Source organism: Odocoileus virginianus, chromosome 33 (assembly GCF_023699985.2).
Source record: "Odocoileus virginianus isolate 20LAN1187 ecotype Illinois chromosome 33, Ovbor_1.2, whole genome shotgun sequence".
NCBI lineage: Eukaryota > Metazoa > Chordata > Mammalia > Artiodactyla > Cervidae > Odocoileus > Odocoileus virginianus.
In genome coordinates, this window is record NC_069706.1 from 26,024,292 (window position 1) to 26,048,380 (window position 24,089).

Below are 24,089 nucleotides of genomic sequence, written 5' to 3' on the forward strand. Positions count from 1 at the left end.
CAGGCTTCAGTGTAGGCCTCACTATTTTGGGCCTGAGTCATAACTGATCTCCCAATCAGCCTTCACACAGGGAAGGCTATAGTCAACACTTACTGCACCCTTTGCAGTTAGAAAAAGGTGTCCCTTCCTCACAACACTCTACCTCCTTCTGTAAGATAATTATTGTAATAAATATTCAAATATTGAATACATGGTGTCTGCATGTTGCTAGCCCTTTCGTGGGGTACCTTGTGTAGTGTGTACTGGCACAGTCATCTGTGATGGCCTTACACCTGGCCACCAGAGGATATCTCCATAAAATGAAAGTTTGATCATGGTATTCTATGATGGGCTGGATGTCTGTGTCCCACTACTCCTCAAATTCATATGTTGAAGCCCTAATTCCTAATGGAATGATAGCAGGAGGTGAGGCCTTTGGGAGGTAAGCAGATTTAGATCAGGTCATGAGAGTGGAGCCTATGATAGGATTAGTGACCTTATAAGAAAAGGAAGAGACAGCAGAACTTTCTGTTTCTGCCACATGAAGATACAGTGAGGACAAGCCAGGAAGAGAGCCCTTACCAAGGACTAAATCTGTTGGCACCTTGACCGTGGACTTTCCAGCCTCCACAGCTGTGAGAAATATCTATTGTTTAAGCCACTGAGTACATGGTACTTCGTTGGAGCAGCCCAAGCTAATAAGACATATTCCTTTGCTTAAAATTACTCACAGGTATCCCTTTACCATTCTTTCTTTGATATAATTGTTTAAAATAAATGATACTTTCACATGGTTCAAAACTAAATTATATCAAAGTTTTACTGTAAAAATTCTTACTCTAACAATTGTACTCACCACCCATAGGAGCCACTTTTTTTGGTTTATGCAACATTCCAAGATTTCTTTATGAGGTTACAGGAAAAATACCTACGGGCACACGCGCACACACACACACACACACGCACACACACACACATGCTCACACATACACTTTTTCTCTTATACAACAGTAGCATGATATATTCATTATAACATTTTAACTAAAAACATGTTTTGAAACATTTTCACATTTATACATAATGAATGCCTTCATTCTTTTTGATGGCTACATACCCATAATGGACAAGTTTCTGATGTGTTGCAAACAATACCCAGTGAATAGTATTGATGTATGTATGTGTTATGTCACACATATGCAGATCTGGTGACTTAAAATTCCATTTCCTCACCCTTTGCAGCCCTTATGGACTTATAACTTGTTTTGACTAATAGAATATGGTGCAAGTAGTGTGCAGCTTCTGAGCAGGGCCTCAAGAGATCTTGAAGCTTCTCCTCCCACCCTCTTGGAATGCTGAGGCTGCTATACTCTGAAGAAACCCAGGTTGAAATACCACAAAGAGAGAGTGTGTGGTTCAGCTGTGTTGGTCAACTGGACCATCAGAGCTTAGGTCCCAGACATGTAAATGTGAGAAAGATCATCATGGGCCACCTAACTCCAGCCAAGGTACAAGTTGATTGTTGCTACGTGAATAAGATGAGACCAGCAGAAAAACCACCTGGCTGTCCTTAGAATCTGGAGAAACAATACATGCATTCAGAATTCAGAAACAATATATGGGGACTTCCCTGGTGGTCCAGTGGCTAAGACTCTGCACTTCCAGTGCAGGGGGCCCAGGTTTGATCCTTGGTCAGAGAATTACATCCCACGTGACACAAATAAAAGATTTTGCATGCCCCAATGAAGACCCTCCACAGCCAAATAAACAAATATTTTAAAAAAGAAACAGTATATGCACTCAGAATTTTGACAAATATGGTCTAGGTTGTATCATTTTGCAGGCCCCATCAACAAGTGAAAGTCCCTGTTTCCCCACAGTTTTGCCAAAAGACTGGGTTGCCAAACAGGAATTTTGTTAGACTTCCCTGGCGGTCCAGTGGTTAAGACACTGTGCTTCCTCTGCAGGGGGCATGGGTTCCATTCCTGGTTAGGGAACTGGGATCCCACAAACTTTGGCATTCTGGCCAAAAAAGAAAAAAAAATGTTGCTAATGCAATATATCTCAATATTATCTTAATTTTCACTTCTCTTACATGCGAAAATGAACATCTGCTTATTTTAAGTCTTTATTGTCTTTTTTTGTGATCTGTCATGTTCTCTGGCCATTGTTTTTTATTGAACTGTTGGTCTTTCTTATCACTACATGGAGCTCTTTAAATAGTAGGGAGATTAGCCCTTTGTGTATGATAAGAATTGCAAATATTATTTTCCCAATTTCTCTTTTGATTGTGCTTTCATTTTTTTGCCATGAAAACTTTTTCATGTAGACAAATATATTAATATTCTATTTTACATTTTCTGATTTTTTAATATCCATTGTGGCTCAGCTGGTAAAGAATCTGCCTGCAATGTGGGAGACCTGGGTTCCATCTCTGGGTTGGGAAGATCCCCTGAAGAAGGGAAAGGCTACCTACTCCAATATTCTAGCCTGGAGAATTCCATGGACCGTTTAGTCTATGGGGTCGAAAAGAGTTGGACACGACTGAGAGACTTTCACTTTCACTTTCTAATGTGCTTTTATTTTTTAATTGAAGTTTGATTTACAATGCTGTGTTAGTTTCAGCTGTACAACAAAGTGATTCAATTATACATATATATGTTTTTCCAGATTCTCTTTCCTTATAGTTTATTATAAACAATTGAGTGTAGTTTCTGAATTTTGAGCATAGTTAGAAAGGTCTTTCTCATTATGAGTTATAAAGAATTTTGTCCATTTTTTTCTAGTATTTTTATGGGGGTTATCCAAACCAGCTGTGTGATGCATCACCTTCAGAATGAAGTTCCAGGCCAAGGTTATGGCACAGGTGACCTGGTGTCATCCACACAGAAAGGAAATAGGAAGAACAAGAAGTTAATTTACGAGATTCTCGGGGGAGACGATGTGTGGTGTTTGGAACATGGTGAGTTTAAGACATTCATGGAACTCCAGGAGGGGATGTCCAGAAGGCAAATGGATTCAGAGTTCTAGAGCTTCGGAGAAAACTGGGGGCTGGAGATATGGATTTGGGAGCCAAATATGGATGTTGATTAAAGCCATGAGAGACAAGAGGTTCCCAGGTGGCACTCTAGGGCATGATTAAGGTCAGGCTCAGGACACATCATGAGGAGAGAATGGTGGGGGCTTCATCTCTGTAGCCCTTGGGGTTTCAGCACAAAACCAGCCTCAGAGACATTTGAGGGTGCACAGAAGCCCTTTATGTGACCCATGCATGGATATCTTTGGTTCTCGGTGTGTATGTGTACTTAGTCTTTTAGTCATGTCCAACTTTTTGCAACCCCATGGACTGTAGCCCACCAGGCTCCTCTGTCCATGGAATATTCCCAGCAAGAACACTGAACTGGGTAATCATATCCTTCTCCAGGGAAACTTCCCAACCCAGGGATCGAACCCAGGTCTCCTGCATTGCAGGCAGATTCTTTACTATCTGAGCCACCAGGAAAGCCCTTGGCTCTTGGGAAGACAGCAAACAGGGAATGAGAAGAGGACCAACAACCTCCCCAGCACTCTGTTCCCACCCAACAGATGTGGAAGAGAGACCCTATGACGGGGGAAGGGAAGAGACTCGTTTTGCCGTTGGCCCCCACCTCGTCACCAGATGATCCAAAGTAGTGCATTAATAGGTGGCAGCAAGTCCCCCAAGGGTGAGTAGGACACAGGGAGCCACTCCTGGCTGGTGTTTTTCTTGGATCATGGTGTACTTGTTAAGAGCATGGAGTCTGGAGCTTCCTCTCTGGTTCCAAATCCTGGCTCTCATATTTGCTAGTGTGTAACTTTGGGCAAGTTACTTACTGCCTCTGTGTCTTAGCCTCCTCCTCTGTAAAATGAGGACAGTAATATAGTACCAACCTCACAGAATGTACATAAGGATGAAATGAGTAAATTTTTATTAAGTACGTATATCAGTGCCTGGCACATAGTAAATGCTAAGTAAATGTCAATTAAAAAGAAATTGGGCAGAATTCCCTGGTCGTTGAGTGGTTAAGAATTCACCTGCCATGCAGGGGACACAGGTTCAAACCCTAACTGGGGGCTTTAGAACCCACATGCTGGGGGGCAACTAAGCCCACGTCGGGCAACTTCTAAGCCTGCAAACTCGGGAGCCCTCCAAACAACCAGACAAGAAGCCCAAATGCTACAACTAGAGAGTCTATGCACCACAACAGAAGATTCTCCATGACACAGCGAAGATCTCGAGTGCTGCAACTAACACCCGATGCAGTCAAATAAATTAATTAAAAAAAACAAAAGAAGTTGGGAATTCCCTGGCAGTCCAGTGGTCAGGACTCTGCGCTTCACTGCCAAGGATCTGGATTCCATCTCTGGCTGAGGAACTAAGATACCTCAAGCTGCATGGTGTGGTTAAAAAAAAAAAAATTCATTCCTTCATGAGTATTTATTAACCAGCTACTATGTGCCAGGCAGTGTTGCAGGTGCTGGAGACACAGCAGTGAATAATTAAGGTGAAAATCCCTGTCCTCTTGGAGCTTACATTCTAGTAGGGTGGAGAGGAGGGGTGGAGGCAGACAACAGACAACACAAATTAGCAAAATACATGGTATGTCAGATCCAAGTGAAGACATGAGAGATGGGCAGGAGTTGGCAAGGATCTGGTGCATGGTGGGGCTCAGGAGATGAAAAGGGGAAGAAAGACCCTGGAGGAGTAGTGGCAGCATGGAATCCCTGGCAGAGACACCCAGGCTGTTGACATCCTGTGATCCAGGAGAACTGATATTCTTCTCAGCTATTCTGAGACTCACTGAGTGACCTTGGGGCATCCTTCTATAGAAGGTGGGTTCCAAAAGGGCAAGGCATTCTTGTCTGCCCGGATATATCTCTGGCCCTAAAACAGTGTCTGGCCCATACAATAAATATCCACTGAATGAATGAATGTCTACAGGGTCAGGGTTAGGGAAGTGTCACCAACAGCCTGAAGCATAAAAGAGACCAGGGAACCATAAGCTTCATCTTCAGTTATATGAGAGGCTAAGACTCTATCAACAAATATCTACTGAGGGCCTAACATGTGCTGGGTTTCCCAGTTGGTTCAGTGGTAAAGAATCTGCCAAGGAAGGAGACACAAGAGATGCTTGGTTTGATCCCTGGGTTGGGAAGATCCTCTGGAGGAGGAAATGGCAACCCGATCTGGTATTCTTGCCTGGAAAATTGTATGGACAGAGGAGCCTGGTGGGCTACAGTTTGTGTGTGTTAGTCACTCAGTCGTGTCCGACTCTTTGTGACCCCATGGACTGTAGCCCACCAGGCTCCTCTGTCCACAGTCATGCCCTCACTTTAGCAACTCACAGGCCACGACAATATGGCATATTTTTGTGGGCTCCAGAGGGTAGACCCCAGTGCAAGGTGGGGGTCTGGGGAGGGGGTTGTCTAAGTGACATGCTGCTCAATGTAACAGACTCTTTTCTCAGCCCGAGCTGCCCTGAAATGCCCTGCTTGAAGGTGGTGAGTGCAGCGGGACTGCAGTGTTCAAGCCGGGCGCCAGCCAGCCGCCCACCTGTCAGAAACTGTGCCAGGAGTATGCGGGAGAAGAGAGTTCCGCCTCGGGTGAGGTCACTTCCCACCCCCAGATGCTCTGCCTACAAAACCCTGCAATTCTCTGACGCTGGATCTTATTCTTTTCTGAATTTCAAGGTCTCATGATGTTGACAGCTCCAAATTCTAAGTCGTCAGTCTGCCCACACTCGCGGACCCAAAAGAAAGAAAGCCGGATTCAGCCTGGGTCCTACCACCCACTGTCTCTGGGGATAGTCAGCGCCCCCTCCCCGCCTCGCGGGGGTTCTGAAGGGAGGTAACTCGGGCGCGGGGTGTAGAGGACGTCGTGGGGAGATAGGTGTTCCAGAGATGGAGTTGACAGGGCCGAGACACGTGACAGTCGAAGCGTCACGTTCTATGGTCTGAGAGGCTGGGACCAGGCAGGTCACGTGACGTGCGCGGTGGGGTTTGCACTATGGGGTGATGCGAGATGAGGGGCCTCTCATATCACGTACCAATGACGCATTCCCACCCCTTTTGGCAACAAGATTTCCGCTGGAAGATGCGATAGTTCCGGCAAAGGGGGCGGGTTCTCACGTCCTGGCAATTTCGCTTCCGTTCGGGGCGCTGCGGCTTCCGACCTCGGCCTTTCCCTGGGGTGGGGAAGGGACACGATCCGGTGCGCATGCTCCAGTCTTTCCAGAGGGGGCGGGGCCGAGGCTACAGGAGAGGGCGGGGGGGAAAGAAAAGGGAATTCCAACCTGTGGAATCTTGGGGGTCCCCGAGGTCGGCTCCTTCCCTTTGAAACTGTGAATGGTGCCAGGGACAGAGCCTCTAGCGACTCTTGGGGGGGGATTTGGGGTCTTCAGGGTGAGGGCGAGGGGAGTGTCAGAGTGTGAGTTTGGTACGGGAGTTCCAAACTTAGAATCTTGAGGCCCGCCGGGCTCCGGCGCCGGCGAGAGGGATCTCGGGCCGCCATGCGGGACAGGACCCACGAGCTGAGGCAGGTGAGAATTTGGCGCAGCAGGGTTGGGGATGGGTGGACGGGATGGGGTCTGCCGGAATGCAGGACTCCTGGTCCTCGGGGCCGGGAGGGATGACTGTGGGCTAGGAAGGAAAGTCCCGGAAGCCCATGAGTTCTACTGGGGGAGAGCAGTAGCAAGGAAGTGATGCCAGTGACCCCGGCCCTGGCAGGGGGATGACAGTTCCGACGATGAAGACAAGGAGCGAGTCGCGCTGGTGGTACACCCGGGTACTGCACGGCTGGGGAGCCCGGACGATGAGTTCTTCCAGAAGGTAAGAGGCTGGAGTCTCGGTCTGGATTCACGAAGGGGCTGGAGGGCCCGAGAAGCAGAGCAGCCCGGAGCACCCCCCATATCTCCCTCAGCCTTCTCGGTCATACTCCCCAGGTTGGGACAATTCGGCAGACTATCGTCAAGCTAGAGAATAAAGTCCGAGAGTTGGAGAAGCAGCAGGTCACCATCCTGGCCACGCCCCTTCCCGAGGAGAGTGAGTGAAACCCCGGGTGCAAAACGCATGCTCAACCGGCGGGCTTGTGGGGGTTGTAGTTCTGCACAGGTGGTGGCCAGGGAGATTTGTTGAGGTAGAGGTTGCTATTTGGGCATCATGGCTTTCTCTTGTTTAGGCATGAAGCAGGACCTGCAGAACCTGCGCGACGAGATCAAACAGCTAGGGAGGGACATCCGCGCGCAGCTGAAGGGTGAGCTCCTAGGACATCAGCCAGATACTTTCCTCTGATCCTGCCCAACTCCTGGTATATCTGGGGAGTGTGTGGTCCAGAGAGGCCAGTGATATATATCCAGGTCACACAGCAGACCAACGTCTAGAATCTCCATATCCTGGCTTCCAGTTCAAAGTTCTTTCCACAGCATATGCCTGCCTCTCAAGTTCCCTTGTTTATAATGAAACCATTTCCAGTTGACCTTTGTCCAAGGCAGAGGTTAGTGTTGCCACCCCCACCTGAAGGTCATTATCTACATATAACTGTATAGTCTGCCTTCCACATCCCAGGTTCTGCATGGGTGGATTCATGCAACTGTGGATTGTGTAGTACTGTAGTATGCATTTATTTTCTGAAAATTCAGGTATAAATGGACCCACACAGTTGTGCAAGGATCATCTGTACTCCTACAATTCTTGCTGCCCAGTGTGTATTCTTGGGGCGGGAAGATGTGGCTTTTGTTAGAAACCTTCTCCAAACATGTGGAAATTCTCTGGTGTATTTATTGCAAAGAAAAATATACTTTTGGCTGTCAGAGGCTCAGAAGTAGTCATTTTATGATGAATTTTATTTCCAAAAAAAAAAAAAAGCCCTGTGGAGATATTGTATCTCTCTCTATTGTATGCCGGGGTGGCTGGGTCCCAGTCCTCAAATGAATTTCAGAAGCCAGAGTCAAACCCCCTCCTCTACCAATACTCTTGTGTCTTTCCACAGCCATAGAGCCCCAGAAGGAGGAAGCTGATGAGAATTATAACTCCGTCAACACAAGAATGAGAAAAACCCAGGTGGGTTCATTATTCCCAGAAGTATGACATTTTAGCAAGTGTTCAATAGATCATTAGATGGCAGATGTAAGAAGGCAGGGCTCTTGGAGGTCATTAAATCCAACCTGATGATTTTCCAAATGAGGAAACTGAGGCTCAGAGATAAAAAAGGATTCACCCCAAGGTGAAGAACCCAGGTCTCCTGACTTCCAATCCATTATAACACCTTGCCTTCTTCTCCTCCATTCAGTGAGAAGTTGCTGAGACCCCAGACATGATCTGGGCTCGGCTGTAGGAGATATACTCTCTAGAAGCCAAGATGGGGAGTTAAGCTTGCATAGATGACAAAGACATTACTCAGGTAGGATTCGGTAGTTCATGGCTCTGCCCGGGAAGAAGAGGGTGCAGTCAAGTGACCGGGTGGTTCCCTACCCATGTGATGGGACATCCTCTGCCCCAGGGACAGAATTCAAGAAGTCAGGAAGAGGAACTTCCCTGGTGGGTCAGGAGGGGCCGGGAGAGGGAAGGTCACTGAATCATCATCTTTTTTTTTTTTTCCCATTTATTTTTATTAGTTGGAGGCTAATTCCTTTACAGTATTGTAGTGGTTTTTGCCATACATTGACATGAATCAGTCATGGATTTACATGTGTTCCCCATCCCGATCCCCACTCCCACCTCCCTCCCCACCCCATCCCTCTGGGTCTTCCCAGTGCACCAGCCCCGAGCACTTGTCTCATGCATCCAGCCTGGGCTGGTGATCTGTTTCACCCTAGATAATATACATGTTTCGATGCTGTTCTCTCAAAACATCCCACCCTCGCCTTCTCCCACAGAGTCCAAAAGTCTGTTCTGTACTTCAGTGTCTCTTTTTCTGTTTTGCATATAGGGTTATCGCTATCATCTTTCTAAATTGCATATATATGCATTAGTATACTGTATTGGTCTTTATCTTTCTAGCTTACTTCACTCTGTTTAATGGGCTCCAGTTTCATCCATCTCATTAGAACTGATTCAAATGAATTCTTTTTAATGGCTGAGTAATATTCCATAGTGTATATGTACCACAGCTTCCTTATCCATTTGTCTGCTGATGGGCATCTAGGTTGCTTCCATGTCCTGGCTATTATAAACAGTGCTGCGATGAACATTGGGGGTGCACGTGTCTCTTTCAGACCTGGTTTCCTCGGTGTGTATGCCCAGAAGTGGGATTGCTAGGTAATATGGCAGTTCTATTTCAGAATCATCATCTTAATAAGGAGATTTGAGATGGTTTGAGCAATGTCCTCTGGGTGCCCAGAGAGGCATGGTTTGGTGTTCTTGGAGATCAGATTTGGAGTAGGTGGGCCCAGAACTCAGCCAAGACCCTAGATTGAAGATTGAACAATTTGGGCATATTTTTTTTTAATGGAAGAGAAGGAAAGAGTAGCTTTATTACTTTTCCAAACAAAGGGGGAACACAGTAGGCTAGGGCCTTAAGAACTGCACCTCCTGCAATTTGGGCATCTTGAAAGGGTGCAGCTGAACCCAGGACAGCAGATGTGTCTTAGAGAAAGGAATTCCAAGGAATGAGCAGATTTTAGACATCAGGAAAATGGACAAGCAGGGAAGGCATTTCTGGGGGTAGGGGGTGGGGGGCTTGTGGTAGTCATTGTGTGAGAGGCTGAGTGCCCAGGTGGGCCTGCAAAATCTGGGCAATCAGCTGACCTCCAGGTATCCTGGCACACCTTTAGTCTAAGCAGGGATGCTGGTGTTCAGCAAGCATTCCACTAATATTCTTCGAGGGCCTACTGTATGCCAGACCCTTTTCTAGCTGTTTAGGAAACAGCTGTCAACAAATGATCTCTATCCTCATGCAGATTTTATTCCAGTAGGGAGAGACAGTGACCATAATAAATCAGTCAGTTATTGTAGAACATAGAAGTATGAAGGGAAAAGAGAAGAGAGATTGAGAACAGTGGGAGAAGGCAGGTTCCAACAAGGTGGAGAAAACTTCTGAAGGTGACACTGGAACAAAGACTTCTAGGCTTCTGTGGGGCCTGAACATTCTGGGCTGAAGAAATGGCAACTTCAGAGGCCTGAGGTGGGGCTGTGTACTGATCAGGGAGGAGTCAGGAGCCCACTGTGGTTGGAGGGAAGGAGTGAGGCAAACAGTGTGGGGAGGTAAGATGAAAGAGGGAATATCGGAAGGGGCGGGTCCTGTAGGGCCTTGTAGGCCCTGGGACGGGCTTTGACTTTTTGTTTTTTTTTTAGGGCTTTGGCTTTTATTTTGAGAGACCAGGGGAGCCTTTCAAGGAGGTCAAGGCCACAGGCACCTCTGAGCTCATGCTCTTTGCTCACTGTACCCAAGGGGATACTGAGGCCCAGACCAGGCAGGGATCCTCGCAGGGGTCCCCAGCTTCTCTTCTCCCTCCTTAGCACGGGATCCTGTCCCAGCAATTCGTGGAGCTCATCAACAAGTGCAACTCAATGCAGTCTGAATACCGGGAGAAGAACGTGGAGCGGATTCGGAGGCAGCTGAAGATCAGTGAGTTGTGGTGCCCGGCACACAGGGTCAGCTGACCCAACCGGCTCTGAGCCTGGCCTTTTCCTTCACAGCAAATGCTGGAATGGTATCTGACGAGGAGCTGGAGCAGATGCTGGACAGCGGGCAGAGCGAGGTGTTTGTGTCCAATGTGAGTGGCCGCTGCCAGCCTCCCTCTGCTGGGCCCCCCGTTCTCTCTGAGTCCTGACCCCTTTTTTAAAAAGAATTATTTATTTATTTTTGGCTGTGCTGGGTCCTCGTTGCTCTGCGGGCTTTTCTCTAGCTGCAGCGAGCAGGGGCTATTCTCCAGTTGCGGTGTGTGGACTTCTCCTTGCAGTGGCTTCTCTTGTTGTGGAGCACAGGCGCTACAGCCCATGGGCTCAGACAGTTGTGGTTTTGGGGCTCTAGAGCACAGGCGTAGTAGTTGTGGTGCATGGGCCTAGTTGCTTCTCAGCAGGTGGGATCTTCTCCGATCAGGGATGGAACTGGTGTCTCATGCATTAGCAGGCGGATTCTTTACCACTGAGCCACCAGGGAAGCCCTCCTGGCCCTTTTTCATGGAGGGAATCCTGAGGCCCAGAAGAGAACATATTAGCCTGCCTGGCATCCCTCATTAGGGTCTGGGCCCCAGTTCTAGGCCCGAGAGCTGCCCCGAAGCTGAACAGGAACTACTAAACGTGCTGCTGATTTCTTTGTGACCTGTCCCATCGCTCCTGTCCACTCTGCAGATACTGAAGGACACACAAGTGACTCGACAGGCCCTAAATGAGATCTCGGCCCGGCACAGCGAGATCCAGCAGCTGGAGCGAAGTATCCGTGAACTTCATGAGATTTTCACTTTTTTGGCCACTGAAGTGGAGATACAGGTGGGTGCCCGAGGTCACTGGCTGGGCTTGATCCAGCCCCCAGATGTGAGAGCGTGTCATGACAGTCAGCCTGCCTCCACCCTTAGCCTCTTGCACCAAGGCTTTTGTTACCCTCCAGACTGGCCCTTAGTTCCATCCTTAGCTGTGTCCCGAGGTTTCATCCTCCTCAGTAGCTACTCAGATGACTACTGCTCTATGCCTTGTACCCCACCCCTTGAACTGGAGCCCACACCAGGTGTGGCCCCCACCCTGGCTCCTCCTCCAGCAGCAGAATCCATTCTTATACACCTAAGAGCTCTTCAGTTGCCCCCTAGAGGAGCCTGCCTCCTAAAATGTAGACGAGGATGGGGTAGGAGGTGGTATTCTTCCCCCGGCCCTTATCTCATGATAAGGGGAGCTTCCAGCCCCATCTGGGAGGAGCTGACTCCAATGCCCTTTTGCAGCTGGGAGTCCTGGGGGAGAGATTTCACTTGGTAGGAGTTCAGGATCTGAAGGCTGGTGGTACCGTGAGGAGGCAGCGACAGGGAGGGTTTCCCAGCAGCTCAGAAAGAGGCCTGAAGAACAAGGGACTTCAGACAGATTTGCGAGGGGACAAAAGTTCACCCTCTGTGAAAACATATGAGCCATTCAAGGTGCTCGGCTCCCAGCCGGCACTGCGAGTAGAAATTGTATGGGGCGAGAGCGCAGGACAGAAGGGAGCATACGGTAGGAGGGAGCCTGGAAGCCATCCCCAGGCGTGGGGACTTCTGTCGGATGCGGTCCTGTCCCCACCTCTTAGTGCACCGTTTTCTGCCAGGAGTGTCCTTCAGTCCTCTGTGGTTGGGGTGGGCAGAGGAACTGCTGGGCCTTCCGCCCCCAGTCATTCCTTCCTGCCTGAACCGCCTCCTCTTCCGAGCAGGGGGAGATGATCAACCGAATTGAGAAGAACATTCTGAGCTCAGCCGACTATGTGGAACGTGGGCAGGAACATGTCAAGGTGGCCCTGGAGAACCAGAAGAAGGCGCGCAAGGTGAGCCTCCGCCCTTCCCCCCCGCCACCCCTCCCCCCTGGGTGGCCCTCCCTCCACTCCTGAGTTTCCCTGACACCCACCCCCACCACCCCACTTCCTCTCCCACAGAAGAAAGTCTTTATTGCCATCTGTGTGTCCATCATTGTCCTCATTCTGGTGGTCATCATTGTCATCTCCACGTTGGTTTGACAGCGCTGAGTATTCCTGGTGAGATGCCGTGGGCCTGCCCCCTGGCCTGCCCCACCCCCGACCCCAGCCTCTTCTCCTCCCCTCAGACCCTCTTCTCCCGCCTTCCCTTGCAGACACTAAGAGCACCAGGGACCCAGGGGCTGCCTTCTCCCCCAGCAGCTGAGGGTGGGCAGGACAGAGCCTCCAGCCAGACTCTTTCCTCACAGTGGCCTTGTGCAGAGGGGCAGACAGTTCTTCTGGGGTTGGCAGCCACTCATCCATGGGGGCCTCCCCCCCTGGGTCACAGTGCTTGGGGGCAGGCCTGCAGTGTCCTGTTTGGCAGGGACATGTGGTTTTGTAAGAAATTAAAAAAAAAAAAAAAGCTTGGAGATTCCCCTGTGCACGTGTGTCCTTGAAAAGTCTGGTCCAGGGCCTTCAGGTATCCAGCCTTCCTACCTCCCGGCCACCCTGGGGGAGAGACCCAGCCCAGGCAGACTCAAATCAGACTGTCTCAGGTGACCACGCCAGGCTGGCAGTGCCCTTCTCCTCTCCCATGAGAATGGGTGGGGCCTGGAGGAGGTGACACCCACATGTGGCTCAGTACTGTCCCTGGGGAAAGAGCATTGTGAGGACCTAAGCCCAAAGCAGTGAGGCTGAGCCAGGCCAGGCTGGGACACAGGGATGCGTGTGTGGCATCTATGGGCATTCCTGAGACCAAGAAGAAGAGGCACTGTGAAAAAGGAACTGAGTCTGTTACTTTGGATACAGTGGACAAGGAAGGGCCTGTCTCAGAGATGGCTATATTTGAGTCCAATGGGAAGCGAGGAGTCCAATGGCTGGTTATGGGAAGAATCAGTGAAGAGGTTGCCAGGCAGAGGGTTCAACAGGCCAGGCCTTGTGCTCAGAAAAAAAAAGCATTGCCTTTTCTTTTTATTTATTTATTTATTTAATTTACTTATTTTTGACTGTGCTGGGTCTTTGTTGCTGCACTCAAGTTTTCTCTAGTTGCGGTGAGCAGGGGCTACTCTTTAGTTTTGGTGGACAGGCTTCTCCTATCTGGGGCTTCTCTTGTGGAGCACAGGCTCCAGGCTGCGGGGGCTTAGTTGCCCCAAGGCATGTGGGGTCTTCCTAGACCAGGGATCAAACCCACGTTTCCTGCATTGGCAGGCAGATTCTTAACCACTGGACCAAGGGAAGTCCCCATTTATTTATTTTTTTAAATTAATTTTTATTGGAGTATAGTTGCTTTACAATGTTCTACTGTACAGCAAAGTGAATCAGCTGTATGTATACATTTATCCCCTCTGTTTTGGATTTCCTTCGCATTTAAAGTCACCACAGAGCAAAGAATAGGGTTTCCTGAGTTATGCAGTAGGTTCTCTTAGTTATTTTATACATAGTAACAATAGTGTAACAATAGTGACAGGGAAGCCTGGCGCGCTGCAGTCCATGGGGTGCAAAGAGTTAGACAGGACTGAGCAACTGAACAAAAACCCAGAGCAATAGTGTATATTTGTCAATGCCAATCTCCCAGTCACCCGCTCCCTCTCCCCACTTGGCATGGCATTGCCTTTTATATAAGAGTTCAGATTAGAGAGGGAGGCACTCTGAATCAGCCCACACCTTGTTTCTCAGGGGTCTTGTGGCTGAAGCGGGTAGAATAGGCCGAGGAGCTGAGTTTCTATGACTCACCTGAGTTCCAGACTCCAGCTCGAAATTTCTAAGAGTTCCAAGCGCCCTGCCTGGTTTCTGGAGCTGGATGTAGCGCCTGTCCCCAGACACTTGGTTTCAGGGCTCCTGCCTCCGAAGCCTGGTAGGAATGGGGCAGGGCCTGACCCCTGACCAAGGTCTGGGGGGCGGGGCTCCAGCCGCCTCGTCCCATCCCACCTTCGATCCCACTGGTCGCCGCCGCTGCTCCTGGCTGCCAAGATGTACCGCTTGCTTCGGCCGCCAAGTATGGGGTACACACGTGGGCTCCGGGGCGACGCGAGCCAAGGAAGTGATGGGCCAGTGGAAGTTGGTGCAGACTCGCACCCCGCCCCTGGACCCGGGCTGGGTGGGACCAGGGGGCGGGATTGGGCCGCAGTGACGTGCAACCGGACCTGCCTCGCCTCCACCCGAGGCTGGGCGACCGCCTGCAGCGCCTCCCGGTGGCCCGGAAGCGGCGGTTGCGCGGGGCCTGCGCCAGGTCCGAGGGTTACACTTGGCACCGAACGTACGGGGCGTGGCTGGGGGGGTGGCTGGGCAGACACTTAGAAAACGGACCGCTAGGATTGGCCAGCGGACCTAAATGTTGTTCCTGAAGAGCATCATGATTGGTCCGCAGGGCGTCCTGAAGGAGTGAGCATCCGGAATTAAACTCCAATTAGATGTGGGCGGGGCCTCAGAGCGAGACCGCAGTCGCACCGAAAAGCGATTGGATCACAGAGCGCAAGGGGCGTGATCAAAAGCCTAATAAGGCGGAAGGGGGCTGGCCTGAGAGAGACCCGTGAGGGTAGGGGCTGGGGACCTCATGAGAGAAGGCGTGGCCGGGTCCCGCCCCCTAGCAGCCGGAAATTGCGAGTTCTAGAGAGTCCGGGAGTGTACCCACACTTTAGTCCTGCTTGAGGTCCTGTGTCCCGTGTACAGAAGAAACTAGACGCCTGCAGGAGGAAGCCCCTCGTTTTTAGCAGCCTGCAAACACTCTGGATGTCCACCCAATGGGGAAACCGAGACCGGAAGGATCCTGCCCCAGTGGAAGACTGATTTGGACTCTGGGCTTCCCTGATTCTCCACTCTCCGTCTCTTCCCCTACGGGCCTGCTTCTTCAGCGGAATCCTGTCCTGTTGGTCGCCTTTATCCACTCTCTCACTTTTCTGCCTTCAGAATCAACTGAAGTTGACAACCCATGGCACCTACGGGGATCTGACAGAGACTGTCAAACCGACGCGGAGATTGCCACGTCTACGCAGCTGGGTGTCCACGTAGAGCATGTGCCTTCTGCTTGGCAGTGCTGGACAGCGCCACCCCCGAAAGGCTGCTTACTTGTCTCAGGACACCATCCAGAACTTCCCAGAAGAGTTGGCTTGACGGCCAAGCAAGGGCTCGGATGGTGGGTTCAGTAATTTGAACTTTTCCGGTGGGCTGTGGGGACCCATGGAAGGTTTCTGAACAGGTGAGTGGCAGGTTTGGAGCAGACCTAGTAGGCAAGTGGACCCAGGCACTGGAGATTTTACAAGTTCCTTTGTGTATACCCCTTCTGTGAGGGAAACCAACCTGAGTGAGGGGCCATGGGAAGGTTTTTTTCACTGAAATCCTGGCTTGGGTGCTGTCAGCCCAACTTTTAAGGAACACGGTCTGCGTGAGTTGTGGCTTTTCCAAATCCATCTTGTATCACAACCTTTCAGCTGCAGCCTTCTCCACTTATTCCTCAGCCACTGAATATGTCATGGTTCAGATTCTTAAGAAAAGGGACCTAATTGGTTTAGGTCAGGCTACATTGACTTACTTGGGAATTGTCTACCTTGAGTCAAGATTTTACCTTTGACCAAGGTGTATGCCAGGAGAATCCCAGGGACAGAGGCACCTGGTGGGCTACAGTCCATGGGGTCACAAAGAGTTGAACACGACTGAAGTGACTTAGCACATACACAAGATGTATGAGCGATGTTACAAGGTACAAAACGCATCAGCACAGTGTGTATGAAGGAAGAATGGACAAACTCAGTGATTGACGTTTCTGGTACAGCCCTGTGGTAGATTATATTATTATTCCAAATATATGCTGTTCTTCCTATTGGGCCCCTCATGTTATTAGGAGCCTATTTACAATAGGCTTGGCTATATAACATGCTTTGGAATCTGAGTAGATATTAAGACACCACTTCCAAGTAGAAGCTTTAAGCACCAATGAGTAGTCTGGCAGCTTCCCATCTCTTTTTCTTCTGCCACGAACCTGTCAATTGCCAGATGAAGACTCCTTCAGCCTAGAACCCAGCATTAATTAACAGGACATCAAACTGAGCTGTAGCCCACCTGTAAAGTGAGGTGTAATGTAAATGAGAAACTTCTGCTGGGAGCCACTGATATTTGGAGGTTGGTTTTTACCACATTATCTTAAGTCTAGTCCAGCTGTTACAGAACTAGTACCCAGAAGTGAGGTGTTGCTACAATAAAAAGAAAAACCTGAGTTGTGTGTCATTAACTTTGGATCCGGACAGTGGCTGATGAGGAAACTAGCATTGGAAGTTGGAAAGATGGTGATGTGTGTTATGTAAACGTGAAGCATTTGTTTCAACTGTAATCTGGAAATAGAACTAAGAGTACAAATAATGTCCAACTGAGTTTAGAGATTTAGGGAAAAAATTGGGGAAAGAGAATATTAGTAGCATGCCCTGATTGCTGTTGAGTGCATCTGACAAGTTACTGTAAGAAAGATGACTCAGAAAACAATTGGCCACTTTTAAAGCAGAAATGGAAGAGAATATAGAAACTCCAGGCAAATGATTTTTAAAAAATGCATTTTTGGTTGTGCTGTGCAGCATACAGGATCTTAGTTCCCCGACCAGGAATTGAACCTGTGCTCCCTGCAGTGCGAGTGAAGAGTCCCTGGGAATTCCCTCATCCAAATTTTTAACCAGTGAAAGATGCAACTGACAAGACCCTTAACCCACAAAGTTTCATTAAAACTCATCTTTGTGGGACTTCCTGGGTGGTCCAGTGGTTAAGACTGCAATTCCAAGGCAGGGGACATGAGTTCAATCCCTGATCAAGGAACTAAAATTCTACATGCCTGAGAGCAACTAAGCCTGCAAGCCACAACTACTGTGCCCACGTGCTCTGGAGCTAATCCCTAGCAAAGAAAGATTATGAATGATGCAAGGAAGATCCCTCGGGCCACAGCTAAGACCTGGCTCAGCCAAATAAATAAAATGAACAAATAAAGAAATATTAAAAATAAACAAATAGCCAGGACATCCCCAAACCAGGATATGTGTTATTAAGAAATTAATCAGTGTGTTGTGACAAAAAATTTTGGGGGCTGTTCTAAAAGATAGTCAGGAATGGCTGCTTAGGGAAGGTGACTGATTCAAAGGGCAGAAGTGACAGCTCAGAAGGCAGAATAAAATCATGGAGGATTGTTTTTAGGCCTAGAAAGCTAAAGAAATTTGGTTTGAAATTGCTGGTTTGCTGAATTGCTGGTTTTTGAAATTGCTTTGGATCAGTGACTCCTTTTTGCTTTCCATTTCTCCTCTTTTTTAACCAGAATGTCTATTACTATTACCAGATGCATGTCCCAGGCTTCCCTGGTGGCTCAGTGGTAAAGAATTTGCCTGCCAGTGCAGGAGACTCAGGTTCAATCCATGGGTCAGAAAGATCCCCTGGAGAAGGAAATGGCAGCACACTCCAGTACTCTTGTCTGGGAAATCTCATGGACAGGAGCCTGGCAGGGTACAGTCCATGGGGTTGAAAAAGAGTAGACCCAACTTAGAGACTAAACAACAAAAAATGCATGTCCCAGCATTGCATGTTGGAGTACATGACTTGTTTCATTCTTTGTCTTTTTTGGTGACCTGGCACAGCATGTGAGGTCTTCATTCCTCAATCAGGGATTGAACCTAAGTCCCCTGCATTGGAAGCGCAGAGGCTTAAGCACTGGACTGCCATGGAAGTTCCCACGACTTGTGTTTTTAGATTCATAGGTCCACAGATGGGAGGAATTGTGCTCCAGAATGGATTATACCCAGAGCCTCATCTGCATCTAATTTAGATAATGAGATTTGGGACTTTTGGTTTGATGAGATTTATGAGATTTTTTTTTTTTAACTCTGACTTGATGCTGCCATGGGATGAGACTTTTAGGGACCTTGGGAGGAAGTAAATGCATTTTGCTTGTGGGACAGATGTGCACCTTTGAGGCCTAGAGGGTGAACTCTGGTAAGGAGAATAATGACCCCCAAAGATTCCATGCCCTAATCTCTATGAATGTTATGTGCCAAAAAGGACTTTGCAGATGTAATTAAGTTCACCGATCAGTTGAGACAGGGAGATTGTCCTGAATTATTCACATGGGCCAAATGTAATCATATGAGCTCTTAAAAGCTGAGAAGCTTCTCCAGCTAGCTACAGAAGAGAAAGACAGAAGTCAGAGAAATTTGAAGCAGGAGGACTTAATGCACCATTGCTGACCTTGAAGAGGGAGGAGCTCCTAGCCAGGTAACATAGACAGCCTATAGAAACAGAACAAACCTCTGGGTGACAGCCAACAAAGAAACAGGGACCTTGGTACTACAGCCAAACGGAACTGAATTCTGTTAATACCCCCAGGTATGTCTGGAAGTGGATTCTATGCCAGAGCCTCCAGATAAAAGCTCACATTGGGCAAGACCTTGACTTCAGCCTTGTGAGACACTAGGTAGAAGCTCAGTCAGAGCCTGGACTTCTGAACCTACAGAACCATAGTATAAGAAATAGATGTTGTTTTTAAGATGTTAAGTTTATGGTCATTTATTATGCAGCAGTAGAAACAGAAAGATTTGAGCTGAGATGTGAAAGAACGGAAAACATCATGGGCACATCTAGGGTGATGGGTTCCATCCCCAGGAAAGAGCAAGTGCAAAGATTCCAATACGGAGAAGAAACAAATCAACAGAAGCCCAGCATAGCTGGAGCCTGCTGAGTGTAAGGAACAGGTAAGAGATTAGTCAGAACAGGGATAGGACTTGAATGGAAGGCAGGCTCCAGGGAGAGGAATTTTTGTTGAAGTGGGCTGTCTGTGTCTGTGCTAAGTTGCTTCAGTTGTGTCCGATTCTTTGAGACACTATGAACTGTAGCCCGCCAGGCTCCTCTGTCCATGGGATTGTCCGGGTAAGAATACTGGAGTGGGCTGCCATACTCTTCTCCAGGGGTCAAACCCAAGACTCTTACAGTCTCCTGCATTAGCAGGCAGGTTCTTTACCACTAGCACCATTTGGGAAGCCTGAGAGTCGGCTATGCATAAGTAACTGAGAACAAGTCACCAAATTTCCGTGGTTGAATACAGAATCACTGCCCCACCTACAAAGCCTGCTGCCTTCCCTTACCCCTGGCTCCGGCCCTGGTGCTAGAGTTTTCTTTCTTTTTTTTTTTTTTAGAGTTTTCTCCTGTGAGGAATTCTAATGTATCCAGCCACTTGGCTGGGGAGGGGATGATGACTGCAGTCCATGATAAGGAGTGATGTCAGCTATTGCCCTAGCAGTGGGGGCTATGATTTTGCATTCCCAAGATGCATTCACTACCTGGAACAGTCCTGGCAGAGCCAGGGAATTAAAGGAAGTTGGGACAGAAGAAAAGTGAGGGCTGGAAGTCAGACTGTCTGGAATTATCCAGATAACAAAATGAGGACAAAGACATCACAAGGAAAGAAAACTTCAGCTCACTATTTCTTATGAACATAGATGTAAAAGTCCTCAACAAAATACTGGCAAACAAAATCCAGCAATATGTAAAAATGACTCTACAAGTGAGATTTATCTCAAGAATGTAAGATTGGTTTAACATCTGAAAATCAGTTAATGTAGTAATAATAAAGACTATTAATAGAGTAAAAGACAAAAACCTTTTGATCATCTCAACAGACACAGAAAATACATTTGACAAAATCCAACAACTTTGATTTTTAAAAAAGCTTAAGAAACTACGAATAAGAGGGAATTTCCTTAACTTGCTAATTAGCAAAAGGCATCTATGAAAAAGTCACAGCTAACATCATACTTAAATGATGATAGACTGGATGTTTTCCCCTCCTCAGACTCAGGATGTCTGTGCCCATCACAGTTTAACACTGTAAAAATAAACACAATAAAAATAAATAAAAGGTATCCAGATTGGAAAAGAAGAACTAAACAACTGCATTTTACAGATGACATGATTTTGTATATAAAAAGTCCTTAGGAATTCATATACACAAAAAGATAACAGCTAATAAACCGGCTCAGCAAGGTTGTAGAATATAAGAACAGTGTACAGAAATCTATTGTATTTCTCATCACTAGCAATGAACAATCCAAAAAAGAAAGAAAATAATTCCATTCACAATAGCAACAAAAAGAAAAAATACTTCTATATAAATTTAACAAAAGAAATGTAAGACTTATACTCTTGAAAACTATAAAACACTGTTGAGAGAAATTAAAATCTAAATAAAATTTAAAACACCCAAATGTTCATGGGTCAAAAGATTTGATACTGTCAAGATGACAATACTCCTCAAATTGATCTACGGAGGCAGTGCAATCCCTATCAGAATCCCAGCCAGTTTCCTTTTCTTTTAGGCAAAAGTTGACAAGTTGATCCTAAAATTCATATGGAAATGCAAGGGATCTAGAAAAACAAAAATAATCTTGAAAGAAGAACAAGTTGGAGGACTCACAAGTCCTGATTTAAAATTTTACTACCAAGCTACAGTAAGCAAAACTGTGATACTGGCATAAAGAATGATATATACCCAGGGAATAAAATTGAGAGTCTAGAAATAAACCCTCATATTTATAGTCAGTTTACTTTCAGCAAGAAAGTCAAGACGACTCAATGGAGAAAGAATAGTCTTTTCAACAAATAGAGCTGGGATAGTTGGATATCCATATGCAGAAGAATGAAGTTGGACCTTTACTTCAAACCATATACAAAAATTAACTCAAAGTGGATCAAAAATCTGAATGGAAGAGCTTTTAGCTATAAAAACTTTAAATTTATTAAAAAAAACTTATGCATTTTAAACTTTTAAGCTTATAACTAAGTTATAAACTTTGTAAATGTTTATAAAACTCTAAGATGAAAACATAGGCATAAATCTTCATGACCTTGAATTAGAAAATGGGTTATTAGATATGGCTCTCAAAACACATGTGTGAGTGCGTGGTGCTAAGTGGCTTTAGTCATGTCTGACTCTTTATGACCCCATGGACAGTTACGTCTGTCCATGGGATTCTCCAGGCAAGAATACTGGAGTGGGTTGCTGTGCCCTCCTCTGGGGGATCTTTCCGACCCAGGGATCGAACCCATGTCTCCGAAGTCTCCTGCACTGGCAAGTGGGTTCTTTACCACTAATGCCACATGGGAAGTCCCTCTCAAAGCACAGGCAATAAGAAAAAGAATAGACAATTTGGACATCATCAAAATTAAAAATGTGCTTCAAAGGGTACCATTAAGAAAGTGAAAAGACAACCCACCCAATGGAAAGGAATTTTTGCAAATCATAAAGAATTTGTATCTGGAATACATAAGTCTTATCACTCAACAGAGTCAATCCAGTGAAGACAATGGGCCAAGGACTTGAACAGACATTTATCCAAAGATGATATATAGATACCCCATAAGTGCATGAAGAGATCCTCAACATCATTTTCCACCAGGGAAATACACATCAAAACCATGAATTTACACCTATTAGGATGGCTGTAATAAAAAAAGACAGATAATAACAACTGTTGATGAAGATGTGGAGAAATTGGAACATTCATACCTTGTTGGTGGGAATATCAAATGGTGCAGTCACTTTGGAAAACTGCCTGACAGTTGCTTAAATGGTTAAACATAGAGTTACCATATGATCCGGCAATTCTATCCCTAGATATATACACAGAGAATTTAAAAAGATGTCCACACAAAAACTTGTTCATGAATGTTCACAGCAGCGTTACTCATAATAGACCAAAATGGAAACCCAAATGCCCTTTGGCTGATGAATGGATAAACAGAGTAGTATATCCATACAATGGAATATTGACAATAAGAAGGAAAGAACTGATCAAACTGTCATTACAACATGGATGAGCCTTGAGAATGTTATGCTAAGTAAAAGAATTGGTCACAAAAGACCACATATTATATGACTCCATTTACATGAAATGTCCACAACAGGCAAATCTAGAGAGACTGAAAGCAAATTATCTGTTGCCTAGAGCTGAGGGTAAAGGATTGTCAGGGAATGGGGGCTTGGGATCAATAGGAAGTGACAGCTACCGGGTATGGAGTTTCTTTTAGGGGGTATGAAAATATTGTAAAATTAGATCATGACTGCATAACTCTGTGAATATACTAAAACCCCCTTAATTATATACTTCAGACAGATTAATTGTAGGGTGTATTGATTTTTGTTTAGTTTTGCCAGTTTATTGCTACCAACCCATCTCCCTCCACCCTCCTCATGTGTGCGCATGCTCAGTCATGTAACCCCATAGACTGCAGCCCCCCAGGCTCCTCTGTCCATGGGCTTTTCCAGGCAAGAATATTGGAGTGGATTGCCATTTTCTTCTCCATGAATTTTAATAACACTGTTAATTTTTTTGAAAGTCAGACTGAGTCTTCAGGGAGCAGGAACTTGGGTATAGGATGCTGGGGGTGTCAGAGAAGGGGGACCAAGGGATGGGCGGATTGTCTGGGCCCAGAAAGGGAGCAGGAGTTGTGGATCTCTTCTGAACATTCAGGGAACCCACTCCATCCTTCATTGTAGATAGATAGCCAGGGAGATCTATCAATTAGTGTATATGGTTTCTTTGTGTATGTGTATGTACACGCACTCAATTGTGCCTAAATACTCTTTGTGACCCCATGAACTGGAGCCTGCCAGTCTCCTCTGTCCACAGGATTTTCCAGGCACGAATGCTAGAGTGGGTTGCCATTTCCTACTCCGGGGGGGTCTTCCCCACCCAGGGATGGAAACTGCATCTCTTGAGTCTCCTGTTTGATAGATGATTTTTTACCACTGTGCCACCTGAGAAGTCCATATGGTATCTTTACACGAATATATCTTTAAAAGGTGCCACCCTAACCCCCAAGATAAATCGTCTTGTTCGAGGCCAAAAATCAAGTCAGTAGTAAACAAAAGTTCTTCTACTTTCAGTCTCCCAATCTGATGTCAGTTTCTTTCCTGGTCCCTTAGACTTTGATCCCAGCCTGGACAGGAAGGAGGCCTGGGGACAGTACTTATCCTGCTCTGGGTGTGAGTATGGCCAGTGAGTGTCCTTGGTCAAACTGGTGCCCTCTTTCTGCAGCCATTACAGCCTGGTCCCTGCTGTTGCCATGTGCCCGCCTTGTTCTGCTATGGAGAATGGACGTGAGGTCCCTGACACTAAGGTGATACCTACTATTTCTGCTTCGGGTGCTACCACATGGGCTGGAGGGGGGCTGAACACGAGACACTTCCTAAGGCTGCCAACTTGGTGGCCCCTAAGTCTACAGGTGCCAGTGTGGAAAGGAGGATCTGGTTCACTGTGACCTTTGGCTTTGTTTTGTCTTATTGTGAAAGGCCCTAGTAGTTGGGATTTGTAGTTCAGAATCAGTTCCTGAGGACCCTTCTAGAAATACTCTATAGCTTGAATTTGAGCACTTATGAGTAATTTGGCCCAAATGGGAGGATTCTAACCACACTGCTTTGCAGTTTTTCATTTGACATTTTTTTGGGATATTATTCAATGACATAGATTGATAAGCCTAATTTTTTTGGAAACTGTTGCATATTTTACAGTGGCTT

At 47.0% G+C, this 24,089-nt stretch overlaps 2 protein-coding genes and 1 long non-coding RNA gene across 6 annotated transcripts in view; 2 read left to right on the forward strand and 1 right to left on the reverse strand.

Annotated features, from left to right (window-relative positions):
- Positions 1-5,762: 5,762 nt before the first annotated feature.
- On the forward strand, positions 5,763-16,766 carry STX4 (syntaxin 4). 4 transcript variants are annotated; one of them, XM_020893776.2, is made up of 11 exons: positions 5,972-6,533; positions 6,721-6,822; positions 6,936-7,035; positions 7,172-7,246; positions 7,982-8,052; positions 10,450-10,558; positions 10,630-10,706; positions 11,284-11,421; positions 12,320-12,430; positions 12,539-12,637; positions 15,464-15,552. In XM_020893776.2, the coding sequence occupies exons 1-10, from the start codon at positions 6,504-6,506 to the stop codon at positions 12,617-12,619; spliced, it is 894 nt and encodes a 297-aa protein (XP_020749435.1). In that variant the 5' UTR covers positions 5,972-6,503; the 3' UTR covers positions 12,620-12,637; positions 15,464-15,552. The 4 variants fall into 4 exon arrangements, with proteins under 4 accessions (XP_070317324.1, XP_020749433.1, XP_020749435.1 ...); XM_020893775.2 differs by lacking the exon at positions 15,464-15,552 and adding an exon at positions 12,733-12,987 and having other exon boundaries at positions 5,974-6,533; XM_020893774.2 differs by lacking the exon at positions 12,539-12,637 and having other exon boundaries at positions 5,963-6,533; positions 15,464-16,766.
- Positions 8,576-14,772, reverse strand: LOC139032881 (uncharacterized). The gene is made up of 2 exons (XR_011485515.1): positions 14,291-14,772; positions 8,576-12,403 (listed from the first exon to the last, which is right to left on the reverse strand). It is a non-coding gene; the product is annotated as an uncharacterized lncRNA (long non-coding RNA).
- Positions 15,665-24,089, forward strand: part of ZNF646 (zinc finger protein 646) — a 28,090-nt gene continuing 19,665 nt past the window's right edge. The window contains 2 exon segments of the mRNA XM_070461220.1: positions 15,665-15,752; positions 19,711-23,692. The gene's annotated coding sequence lies outside the window, so the exon portion shown is untranslated.

Bases quoted from the DNA above. Each gene is read 5' to 3' on its own strand.
- STX4 (XM_070461223.1), top strand. From the start codon at position 6,504: ATGCGGGACAGGACCCACGAGCTGAGGCAG. The intron at 6,534-6,720 runs GTGAGAATTTGG...CGGCCCTGGCAG, and splicing joins GGACCCACGAGCTGAGGCAG to GGGGATGACAGTTCCGACGA. The intron at 7,036-7,171 runs GTGAGTGAAACC...TCTCTTGTTTAG, and splicing joins CACGCCCCTTCCCGAGGAGA to GCATGAAGCAGGACCTGCAG.